General features: G+C 37.8%; 1 protein-coding gene across 1 annotated transcript; it reads right to left on the reverse strand.

Moving 5' to 3' along the window:
- Nucleotides 1-2,150: 2,150 nt before the first annotated feature.
- Nucleotides 2,151-9,205, reverse strand: LOC121328518 (sushi domain-containing protein 3-like). The gene is made up of 5 exons (XM_041273212.1): nt 8,792-9,205; nt 6,854-7,042; nt 4,304-4,451; nt 3,861-4,016; nt 2,151-3,435 (listed from the first exon to the last, which is right to left on the reverse strand). Exons 1-5 carry the CDS (start codon nt 8,874-8,876, stop codon nt 3,216-3,218), a joined length of 798 nt encoding a protein of 265 aa, XP_041129146.1. The 5' UTR covers nt 8,877-9,205; the 3' UTR covers nt 2,151-3,215.
- Between the last annotated feature and the right edge of the window lie 3,480 nt (nt 9,206-12,685).

Genomic DNA, 12,685 nt, shown 5'->3' on the forward strand with positions numbered 1-12,685 from the left:
CATGCCCATTGTACGTCACAAGCAAAAGTTTTCGATTTAAGGTGGTATCGCCTAAAGTTTTCGATTTAAGGTGGTATCGCGATATATATATATATATATATATATATATATATATATATATATATATATATATATATATATTTTTTTTAACCTATGTCTTAGTTGCATTTCGGATGACGAAATGTTTTTTGAATAGTGAATTTTGAGATGTTTCATAATTGATTAACCTATTTTTTGTCCAGCAGAGGCTGCCCTTGCCTGTATATTGTACACAGTCCCAGGAAATGTTTAACGGGAGAGACAATGCAAACCTCAACCAACAAAAAGTGAGGTGATTTCCACGAGATTACGGTGATTAATCCCGTTTATCCAGCACACGTGACTGTCTGAATCTTCCTAGTCGGAATCTCTTAATCTCTAAAATTACAGCAATAATATTTCTTAGTAATTTTTTCTTCTATTTTTTTAGTGCTTGCTGAGGTTGTTCATCAAGGATGAGTAAATATTTAAGTCCATGTGAACAGCAAATATTCTTTGCTGTAGCACTTGTTCTATAGGGAAATTAAAATTGACCATGCAAAACCCTGTTTAACAAAAAATTTTTCTTTATTCATGTCTTCCTGCAAACCTGCTTGTTTCAGTCGTTCAAGCCGAGACACAGCTTGTCATGCATATTACACATCCTTTAAAGTAAACCCTGACACCCTTGCGTTGCCTTGGGGGCAGTGCTGGCGGTGTGCAACATGACAAATTCTCCGAAGCCTGCACTTGGTAGTGTCTAGCGTCACTTAGCTGCAGTCTCTTGGGTGTAAGGTAGGATCTGAAATGATCTTCTGATTACCTCACATAGTGGGTCGATAGAAACAGAACAGACTGTACTGGATTGGACACCACAGAGCCCAATCCGCAAACCACGTAGATCATGCAGTGTTGGATGCAAGGCCTGGTCCTTTGAGGCTGAGGCCAAGACCGAAGCTGGCATTCTCAAGGCCAAGGTGAGGCCAAAGCCAAGAGCCCTTTTTTAGGATGTTGCCAGTTTCACAACGTGAAGAATTAAGAGATCCTTCACACTGATCACTTTAGGGGTGGAGACCACATTAAACAGTAATGAGAATTTGCAGCGAGACGGGCCACGCTCTTTACCTGGTGCAGAAAGATGAGCCAATGTAAAACTGGGCTGCATTCTTGTGAATGCATGACGCGTTCTGTTGGAGCCGTTCCTTAACCCTGATTACTGATTTCAACCTTTGACTCAATATTCTAATTCTCTCGGCTGGCCCATATGGTGAAAAGCCTGGCCCGTCGTTCTTCACTTTTGCCCCCAGTGATGTATGATTGTGGACCAAAACTCATTTCAACATTGAAAAGTAAATGCATGGTATAAATAATTACATTTAAGGCGGGGACTACCAAAAGAGACAGCAGCGGCACCTTATGGGGTGGAAAAATCTTATACATGTTTAGTTTTAAAAAAAATGTTCTTTGCTACCTGTGCAATGTGCAGTAAGCACTTTGCAATTTTTTAAGTGATAGTTTGGGCAATTTTACTTTACCATTCCTTCAGTGTTTGACATGCTGAATTGGAGTAAGACTCGCTGACTTGAGACTGATATAAGATTTTGCGTTATATATATATATATATATATATATATATATATATATATATATATATATATATATATGCATTGCAAGCTGTTCAGAGCCAGGCACCTGAAATCCTATTAGTGGACTTAAAGCATCCCCTTGAGGCAACAGCATTAGACATAACTGGGGAACTAACTTCACTTTTGGAGGCCTGGGTTAGAATTTGGCTTTGGTCACAAGTGAAACGAGTTTTCCCTCAGTAGAGAGTACCGCACTTCTCAAAAAAAGTACCGTACACTTCCATGCAATCTGTCTTTGCAAGATTGGATTTAGAAAAGAAAAGAAAAAACATTGTGCACATCTTCTGTAGGCATTGTTTAACACTGACAGAGGCAAACACAGCCCAACTGGCAAATCAGAAAGAACAAGGAGATCTCTGTGCCAGAGAAAAGTCTGGCTGGAACAAAAAGACATTTGTTAAGAAGGCGGCAGAAAGACACGTCCAAAATTCAGCAATGCATTTTATACAATAATAGTACAACCCATTCTCTGTTTTTTGCTGCGTTTTTCATTTATAGAGTAATCAGCCTATCCTGAGTTTTTAGTTGCCAGGATCAATTTTAAACTTAAAATGGCACTGCTCAGCACAGATGGAGTTGGTGTGTATCTTGATATCTGGTTTTAATACAGAGCCCTGAATACAACTCTTACATTGTGAACCACACATATTGACTCACTCCGTCTCCATTGTTCTGTAACACAAGGAGTGCAAATAAGGGGCACTTATACATAAGAGATGTATGTCCACAAAATTAAGCTTCCTGAGTAAGCGGTATTAAAATTATCATCAATGAATCACCAAGTGCTTTCATTTAAATTGTACTACTTGACAAAATGTCATTTGGACTATCTACTGCTTTTTCCATAGACAGACCCTGTTTAAGCCATGTAGCGTGGGCGTTTGCCATAGACAAAACATGTGGACGAGCATCGCAAATTTATTGATGTAAATATTACAAACAATCAACAGCTGAAAACATTTCCACTTTCCCAGTGTAAACCAGTCCAAAGAGCCCAGAAAGGCTTTGTTGGATACTTTTTATCTTGACTGCAGTTTTGTAAAAACAGGTAGAAGCCCATACTAATTACTTTACAAGTCAGCTCCACTCATAGCTCTTTTAGTGGTCTTTTAGTAGCAGTTTTCAAGGGAATAGGTTTGAGCAAGTGTTAAGAAAAACAACCAGTTTTAATTCAGTGCCTCAATATGGCTGCTTTTTAAAGACGTATTTTTTTTCAACTTCATTCCAACAACAGTACACGAAGATATTTATGCTCCACCTATAACCGAGAAGCAGTCGTTTCCATCATTTGACAATCTGGTTCACAATCTCTTGAAAAAAAGTTATTGGCTGTGCACTGATCGATTGTGTTCCCATAAGAAACTTTCAAATGTTTAAAAAATAGTCTATCCTGTTGGCTAACGGCAGTCTCTGCAGAGTAGAAGTGCAAACATCTCTTCTTAGTAAATCTAGGATTCATTTAGGCAAAATCCAGCAAAAAAAACAAAAACAAAAAACAAAAACAAACGCAATTGTCATTAAGGCACATGGAGGTCCGATTTGTGTCCCGTCTTATATAGAAAGGCCATGGAAGAGGTGCTCGTGCAGCCCTCCCTGTGGCTCTCTGCTGTGCTCATAGACTTCGGCCATGTGAGGCCCACTGACAGCAGAAACACTGCATTCCGATAACCTGTACTTGCTCGGGATTTTTTTCTTCTGCGGCTTAAAAATGACGGACAGGCCGTCACTGCAGCATGCTGGGATGGAGATGTTCTTGGAGTGCTCGTGGCACCTGCGGATAACAGAGTACAGAGGGTAATGCTTCCAGACTTGTAATCACCATTATAAACCACTCACAGAGGCATAAAAAACTATCTTTAAAACAATGTTAAAGTGATGTTGCCTTAACAGCCTGCTCGTAAAGCGGTTATTATTTTTAACCAGGAATGACTCCAGGCTTTAAGCAGCTCGCATGCCTGTATGAATCTTTTATCCAACGCTGAGTTTTAAAATTAGACTAATGTTTTGAACATGGTAAAGAAATGCTAAAGATTCATAAAAGCACTGTTAAAACGTATGGAAACACCTTGTTTCATGCCTGTCTTTTCACGTACCTTCTATACAATTTACATATAACAAGACATATTGTTATAGAGCTGTGTATCATGAAGCTTGAGGTAGAAAGCCTCTGTTCATTGCTAGGGGCTTACAGCTCACCTGCAGTAGCCCTGGTTGTCGAACCCTGTGTTCCTCTGGTCTCCTGTCCTATTGCTGTTGTTGTTGTTGTTGTTGTTTCGTCCTTTATGCCCATAGTAAGTGGCCCTCATATCCTGCAGCTCGTCACAGTCTGTCTGATACCACGGCTGCACCTCCCTGAAAAACAATGGAGAGATGGATGGTTTAATTCATTTGATAATTCAGTTTGGATCCCTTTTGCAAAGCAAATGTTTCCATACTGTGACATTTCTCTCCTTTCCACTATTTAAAGATGCACATTTTTAGTACCAAAGAATAATAGCTTAAGACATTTTGATTGCCAGAAATACAAACCCATTCAAAAAATAATTAAATGCTGTTAAGTTAGATTAGCCCCCTTCCCCCCCTCTTCAGACTCCTATAATATCAACAGTAGAAAAATAATAATCGTAGGGATAGTATACCTTTCAGTCCTCTTTCTCTCCCCCTTCTTAATGCATTTGATGAAACAGCAGGTTAGAAATGCCAAAGACATCAGCAGAATTATAGCACAGCTGACAATGGAAGCAATCACCGCCACTTTGAATCCAAAATCCTCAAATATCAAAATAGCTGAAATAATAACAAAAATCGCAGTTAAATTGCGTGCAGTAGCTAGCCGTTCTGTGCACTCTAACTACTTTATTAGAAAACTGGCATGGTTGACCGCCCACTTGGTTTACATTCTCAAAAGGCTGTTAACTGTAAGGTGACAATCCCAGCTATAACCCACAACCTGGCAGCCAAACAGGCATGCAGCTTGCAGCAGCGAGGGGTTATACACAGTGGACTCAGGAATAACAACGGGACAACACCTTTCATTTCCAAATGAGCTTTTTGTCAAACTGATAACATTTTTACAGGAAACGCCTACCAAACTATTATTTCCTACATGGGCTAGGTAACAAGTTCCTTATAAACTGGAAGGAAAAAATTATTTTTAATAAAATACAGGCAGATGACTCAGAAGCACTGTCCTTGATTTCAGTTAGCTGTTTCACCTAAAGCTGACTGATTGCACAGGTGCATTGTTTTTGCAGTTTGGCTCCCACAGAAACAGTCAGGAAGTGGTGTGCACGTTTCCTCTTTTTACCTTAACAGTTACCCTTTATTTTGGGTGATATGACTAAGTGTTGAACTTATTCGAAATCATGCATTGAGGAATTGTTCAGTAAGATATCGCTATTATTCTGCAGCTTGTTAACCAATGCTTTACATAGTTCTAGTCTTAAATATGTGTTGAAACAGGAAGCCACCAACACAGGCACACATCACACATACATAAAGAATATCAGCACAACATTTCAACTGCAGCCTAATGCAGGTCTATTAAATATCCAATAACTATTCATAGACATGTAACTGAACTTTAATACATGGGTAGTGTATCAGTCAAGTACTTGTTTATGCCATGCAAGCTAAAGCATTGCCACTAAAGCAAAAGTAACATGTGACAAATCTATCTGTGATACATTCCTACTGATTTCTGATACGCTTTTTAAATAGTGCAATTTGAATACTTGCATTTCAGTTCCAGTAATCTTTTCGCCCTTAATTAATGTTTTGAGCCCTGGAAATTCCCAAGGGATGAAAGTCAAGGGAAGAAATTAAATTGCTCATCGACCGATTCATTATTTAGTAATTAAGCGAGCACTGTCTTTGATGTGACAAGCAATCAATCATGCAGCCCAAACTGTTGGTTTATATGGTCCGGAATGCTTATCAGCCAATAATGTTGAACGAGGTTTCCTCCTGAAGTGCAGATTGGCTTTAAACTGGCTAATACAGAGCAAGAACCCACAGGCCAACAAAGATTAGTTTCCTCTTAGCAAAAAAACACCTAGTGTGTGAATGTAGGAATATAAACGCTGGGAAACATACAGGCCACACTTCAAAATAATGGGTGCCATTTCATAATGAATTCCGACTGAATACCACAGTAGCAATACCTATCTTCTACACTTCCTCTGAGTTCTGAAGTGATTCATTTTGAATTCAGCCCTGTTAATTTGTGTGGATTTAGTTATCCATATTCATCCCATGTTAATTTATAAGAAATGATGTTGATCACATTGTTATGAACTGTTATGAATAACAGTGATAGTGGGGCATACTCTTGTTTTGTATATTGTCAACTCACACACATAGAATTGGATCAAATGTATGCTGTTCTCTGTACCAATCTATTACTCTGAGGATTATTTATATGTGAGTGGTTTAATGTACTGATGTACAGTAGGAAATATTTGTATAATGGATATTTGCATTTCTGTAATTTACTAAACTGTGGAATTTGCTTGAGATTCATTTTTTTTCATGTGATACTGTTAATACAATACATTTTTTGATATAATAAAACATGTTTTACAAAAAAAAATCTATGGTCAACTCTTTAGAACAGTACTATAGTGTATATTATATTGGATATTGACAGGGTTACCTTAGCTTAGTGTAGACAGGCTGGGGAGGGGCTGCTGTTATTCAGTTAAAAATAATCCTGTTTTTGTACTTACTTTTGTAACTTCGGCTGGTGAAGAACAGCACCACAAGCTTTGAACGCCCACAGACAATCAGCATGCAAATACTGCTCAGCCCCTGCGCTCGCACGTACTGTATGAGCCCACGCACTCAGTGAAATACATACTAAACAGGTCCAGAGAGAAGTGTGTAGGTTACATCTCTAGGAACGGGCTGGAATCTTCTAACCCTTTTGCACAGTATATGTTTTTGGTTTCAGTTTTTCTATAGAGGTAGTGAATTGCCAGTTGTGGGTTGAGATAACAGGAAAGTGGTAACAGAGCAGATGCTATAAACCTCACCACGGTTTTGGCTGGTTTGACATTTTTAAGCATAGCGTATTAACAAATAGAGAATAAATATAGAGCCTACTATACTATACTGTACTATAGCACAATGGGACAGCTGAGAATACCAGTAGGATAGAAAAGGGGTCGATAGTGCTTCTTTGTCCTTACGTTTGCAGGTTGGCGTGCTCCCTGTCCACTGCGTGCTGTTGCTTTTCCAGACACAAGAAATAAACCCGTCTCCCAGCAGCCTGTGCCTGGAGGAACACTGGAAGGAGATGACTGTGCCAATGCTGGTGCCGTTGCCCTCTGTTATCTGCAGGCTGCCCAGCGAAGGGGAAGTCACTGGACTGCACTGTCCTGGAACAAGGAGAGAAATACAGCTTTCGCTCAAGCAATCTGATCATGCTGCCTAACACTCTCCATCCTGGGGGACCTCAAAGTTGGAAATATGTGTAAAAAAAAAAAAAAAAATCTGTTTTCATGTACCCTCAATAAAGGAGTATATTCTTCACCTTGACAAAAACAAGTCAGGACTGGAAAGAGTTAATGTAAAGTAGAGCCCTATTGTATTGTCCCATATCAGTGAAAGTTGTCCTTTCTCGCTCAGTTTATTCTGAGCAATCCATATTCTGTGTGAATTACTGAATGGGGTGACATGCTGTAAAATGTTCAAGGACTGACTGCCAGAAAGTAGGAATGGAACATATCCAAAACCTGCACACTGTTTGACACAGTGGAGGCTAAGCACTCAAGTTAGATTTGGGGTTATTGGTTGGTTGAGCTCTGTGCCCTTCTCACTGTTTGACAGCAGTAAAATGAAAGAGAAAAACACTTGTTTAACCAGTTAATAATGTTTAAACTATCAAGAGAAGTGCTTTCTGCAGGCCTTGTGTACATGGCAAAGATTAAAGCTCAATTATCCATAACTGCAAAAAGAATCAATTACGGATTCATGGTAATGAAGGCACTAGCCAAAATCAGCCAAAACAGTAATAGGTTGTTTTTTTTTTGTTTATTTGTTTGTTTGTTTGTCTTATTATTTTAATACTGCAGTTGTTAGCATAAATATTTAGATTATATTTTGCTCAAATTACCCAGAAATTACCACTAGAGGCCACCATTTTCCAGCGGGTCAGGTCATGACAAGCACAATGCTTCACAATAGCAACATTAATTTGAGGCTATAATGAGACTAACCTTCACACTTGAACATTGGAGGGCATTTTCCACTAGAGGAAAACATCACATTTAAAATATTTAAGATATGATCTGCCTGTGTTGCTGAAACAATTAAAAGGGATATTTTTATGACCAAAATTATTGGTTATATACATCTATAGATATAGATATATCGATATATTCCATACAAAGCTAAACAGGTTCTGAAGGAGAGAGGAAGATTCTGACCCTACAGCTAACAATCCTTTCACGGTGTAAACTAACTGGACGATCACCAAGGTCCGTTTTCTAACCAATTACAGTGCAGAGGAGAGTAAAGAATGGAAGAATGTAGTAAACACACACCAAGCTATTCTATTTTAGTTTAAAACCGAACTTGATTATTGACCAACCCAGACAGCAGCTGAAGTAATGTTGTAAACTCCAATGGACCGACATTTATTGAATCAAGAATACTAATGAATGGTTTAAAAAAATGTAATAAAAAAGGACAACCAAACGTTTATATATAGAACACATATACAGTAACTGACAACGATACTCATGTAACATATGTAAGATAAGCAGTACTGGTTGTTCAATCGACACATGCGACTCTATAGTATATTAGGCGGGGTTAGTGTATACTGTACTACTGCCCTGTAGAGATTCAGTGAAACTTTTAAAGAACGTATTCATTCTCAGAGAATAAATCAATTAAAACATAAATATAGTCAGTGTCTCAAAAAAAATTGCCAAGTAGTGTAATGTTATTGTATAATGCTGCCGAGTTGGTTAAAGCACACAGTCCATCGTAATTATTATTTGAGTCTTTGCACGTCAGATGATAAAGCAAATATTATTCTTTTCATTAATGGCGTCCAAAAAACATTTAAATTGAGCACGATTAGCTGGAACTTGAAGAATTTCCATCCAGTCTTGTCTTACCTGTGTGAATGTGGGCACGATTGCCATCTTCGGGTGCCAACATTGTCCTTGAAATATTAAACACAGAAGCAGTTGCTGTAGGCATATCCAGTTCTGCAATTCCAAAACCTGAATATCCTTTTTAAGTATAAATATAAATATATAAAATAAATACGCAAATGACGAGATGCAGCTGAGTGTTTCCCTTCGCGGTGTATTTTTTCACAGGTTTGGACTCTGGTCTGCTTTCTTTAATGGGTTTTATGATCCCTCAAACCTATTTGGATTTCACATTAATAACGATGCTGCAAGCGGCATACAGTCCCAGACAAACCTCCCCGGTTTGCCCGCTGTTCACTAAACTGTACAGTCAATGTGCAGTTATTAAACTAACACAGTTTCCGAAATAAGGCAGAGAAATAATTGCAAGGGCACGCTTCCCCTTCTTAGTTTCAGTACAGTTCACAGTGTAGTCCTCGTGGCTCCACCTCCAATTTTTGATCTTAAAAAAAAATCTTGTTTTATCTTTCCCTGTCAGCACATGTAAACCACTTCCTCTTCGTTGTTTTCTGATTAAGCCTAAGCTTTCCACCACCAGGCATGGCATATGAGTTGAGTTGACTTCTACAAACTTACTGTTTTATCAAGGCATTGAGCGGATTTGAAATGTCAGCTTAAACAGCCAATTGTGGAAAATAACGAGTCAAAATATTGTGAAAAAAAAAAAAAAAAAAAAAATGCAAGGCTGGAATTGCCATTGCCCAGCATTCACTGGCATGCAAGGACTTTGATTATAAAACACACCTGCCAGAAATAAATCTTGGAAGCAGGCATTTCACTGAAGGCAGGATTACTCAAGAATAGAAATAAAAATAATGATGCTCATGCAATACAAATACTAGTTTTTCACAGGGCAGTCTTGCAGTAGCAATAATGAACGGAGCTGAGGAAGTCTAGTCATCCAGACAACTGAGACAGGCTTTTTTTTTTTTTTTTTTTTTTTTTTTTTTGATGGCTTATCATTGCACCCTGTCAACAAAACTTCTGTTGTACATATTCAACTTCGTTGCTTTCCTCAGTCAAAATTACATAATAATAACTGCATTCAACTGGGGAGCTTTGCTTATGAAAATGCAGCTGTCTGTTGTTGATAATAATTGCACATTATGGTTAATTGCACCAACAGGATATGCAAAACACGAATCTGCTATATTGAAGTTATAGTTTCAGTTCCTTGACAAAAATGTTTTTTTGGGGGGAGATGCATGGGGCGTGTAAGGGTTTGGGAGATTAAAATGTTTAGTGAAAAAAAAAAAAAACATATCAATGATCTTTAAATGATCATTTCGTTTAATAGGTACAGGCCCCTACATGCTTCTTTTCGCTGTCTAATTGAGAGGTGCAGCCTTTTAAATGTTTCTCAGTTTTATGATACTGTATAATACATTCCACACCTCTAATAATTAGATGGGAATACAGCCAAACAAGGGCCATGGTCCCACATCAAAGGGAACCTGAGCTCACTTAAGAATTTAAAGCAGGGCCACTTCATTAAAGAAGGTAAATCTGTGCTCTGATTCAAGCCCTGAAGTGGGTTTCACATCATGGCAAAATACATTTAGATTCTTCAACATCATGTTTGGCAGCAACACAACTGAATTGTGAAAGATTTTTTACCTCCCATCCATACTGTAGCAAACTGATGATACAATTGACCTCAGGAAACAATCAAAAAGCTTTTTGTTATTATTATTATTTTTTATTAATTACAAACACATTGAATATGTCTATTTTGTTGTAAACAACAAACTACTAAAGCTTGCCATTACCATTTTGTTTTAAAGCAAAAAAAAAAAAAAAATCTAGTAAGAATTGTTGGGGGCTGATGTATATATAATATATTGGTTAGAATATTTTCCTACAGGTTTCGACCTAGCAATGGCCATTTTAAGAAGCTGAGGGAAGCAGTAATTAGAAGCTGACTTGTCAGGTCCTGGGTTTGACTGAGCTTGTAATAAACAGACAGAAAGCTAATCTGAAGTGACTGTTTGTCCCAAGGATTTACTGGCTGGCCTAGCTCCATCTAATTGGATTCAGCGTGTCACACGCCCTGGAAATGTTACAAAACAAAATCCACCTTGTAAATTACAAACAAGACGTGCCTGCGATCTGAATGAAGCAGCGCCTTCCAATGCAGCGCACCAGAGGTCTCATTGTTTAAGATACAATCTGAGTGTGCGACTGGTAATGTACATTTCAGATCATAGTTCTTTACTGATGAAGTCACAGCTTGACATTTGTTTCAGAGCTAACAGTTATGAATAAACATTCCTGAACTGAGAAATCGTTAATTTCTACTAACTGTCCTACTGGCTGTTTCCCACTAAGACTGATGTAATAAACTACCAAATCATTGAGATCTTTCACCACTGATAATGTAGCCACTTGACGATGCTGACCCAAGAATCAAAAGCGGAGATTTATGAAAGATGTCTCAAAGCTATGTTGCAAAATTGCAATACACTAGATGTGTCACTTGGAAGTAAATTAAAAAAAATAAACACAGCATGGTTTTATGTTGTCACAGAAGAGGGAACCAACACAGATGTGTTTTTTGATTGATTATCTCCCTCAAGGCAAGTTTGTTGGAGTAATTTCTGAAGTGTTTTTTTTAAATCATCGTTCATTTTAGGGTTACAAAAAGGATCATGTTTTCCTCTTTGCCAACTAATTGCATTAGCCAGTCTCTGCTCAGCACAGTAAAGCAGCAAACTGAAATCTGAAGACACTGTTGCAATTTACACGATTGGGACATGTTTTTTAAAACGTGGGGCCCATTACTAAACGAATCACAAAAATAGATACATGATATACTGTCGGCTTACTACAGAGACGCTACATGTTTTAACGTTCACTGTCATACTGTTCCTATTGTGTAATAATCATCACTGATGGCATGGGTTTAGATTTATACAGGTATGTATGTTAAACTTACATATTTGAGAATATGTTCATATTACAATATTGCATGTATGTTAGTTAAAAAACATAACACAGATATTTATATAAAAAAGAAAGAAGACCTATTAAACTCACAGTTTCTTTTGTTTGGAAGGTAATAGAAGCCATGCCGGGTGGATTGTATATGTGGTTACAGAGTACAGTAGCGCTTGAGGCCAGGCAATTACAGGCTTCTGCAGATTTTATCCGATTTTATGGATCTCTAATGTCCCCGGTCATAGCAATTTACTATTTGCAGTTATCCATCATTGTAAGAACTCTTGCCTTTGTAAATATACTTTCATTTTATGGTGGGATAAAGGTACAATATTAATGAAACACCAGAGAAAAAATGAAATATATCCCTCTTTAAATTACAGTATACAGTGCTTACATTTTTACACCCGTTTTGTTTTTTTTATTTTTTATTTCCTGGTCAGTGATTAATCTTTATGTCAATTTGAAAAAAGTTTCTTGATGAAAACAGTGATCAATTTCTATTATAATTCCTTTCTCTAATTGGTCTCAGAACATGGTATAACCTATATTTACAGTATGTCGTGATACTAAAGGCATACTAGGGACCTGTTTTTAAGAAGGTTGTTACTTTGTGAGCCTTATAAGGAGGGTATTAGCCAGGGAAAACTCCAAAATGACAGTGCAAATATACTGTGGTAACCCCCATTTTTCTTGCTGATTCACAGTGGGCCATCAGAAGATGGTAAGACTGTTGAAGGAGATAGAGTAGGTGGGTCTGAGGCCCATTTTGAGGTTCAGAAAGTCAACACATTGTTATCTATTTGTCTTACAACTGACCTGATAGGAGAAGGGTTTATGGTACACCACATAGTCCTAAAATGTATTTTTAATGGTTGTAAAGCATGGTTCAGGCAGCTCTTTAACCTTAGATCAATT

The sequence above is a fragment of the Polyodon spathula genome, chromosome 16, assembly GCF_017654505.1.
Source record: "Polyodon spathula isolate WHYD16114869_AA chromosome 16, ASM1765450v1, whole genome shotgun sequence".
Lineage (NCBI taxonomy): Eukaryota > Metazoa > Chordata > Actinopteri > Acipenseriformes > Polyodontidae > Polyodon > Polyodon spathula.

Coding starts and splice junctions, on each gene's coding strand:
- LOC121328518 (XM_041273212.1), bottom strand. CDS start 8,876: ATGCCTACAGCAACTGCTTCTGTGTTTAATATTTCAAGGACAATGTTG. Junction 7,043..8,791: donor TCGTGCCCACATTCACACAG/GTAAGACAAGAC, acceptor TCCTTGTTCCAG/GACAGTGCAGTCCAGTGACT. Junction 4,452..6,853: donor GAGCACGCCAACCTGCAAAC/GTAAGGACAAAG, acceptor TTATTATTTCAG/CTATTTTGATATTTGAGGAT.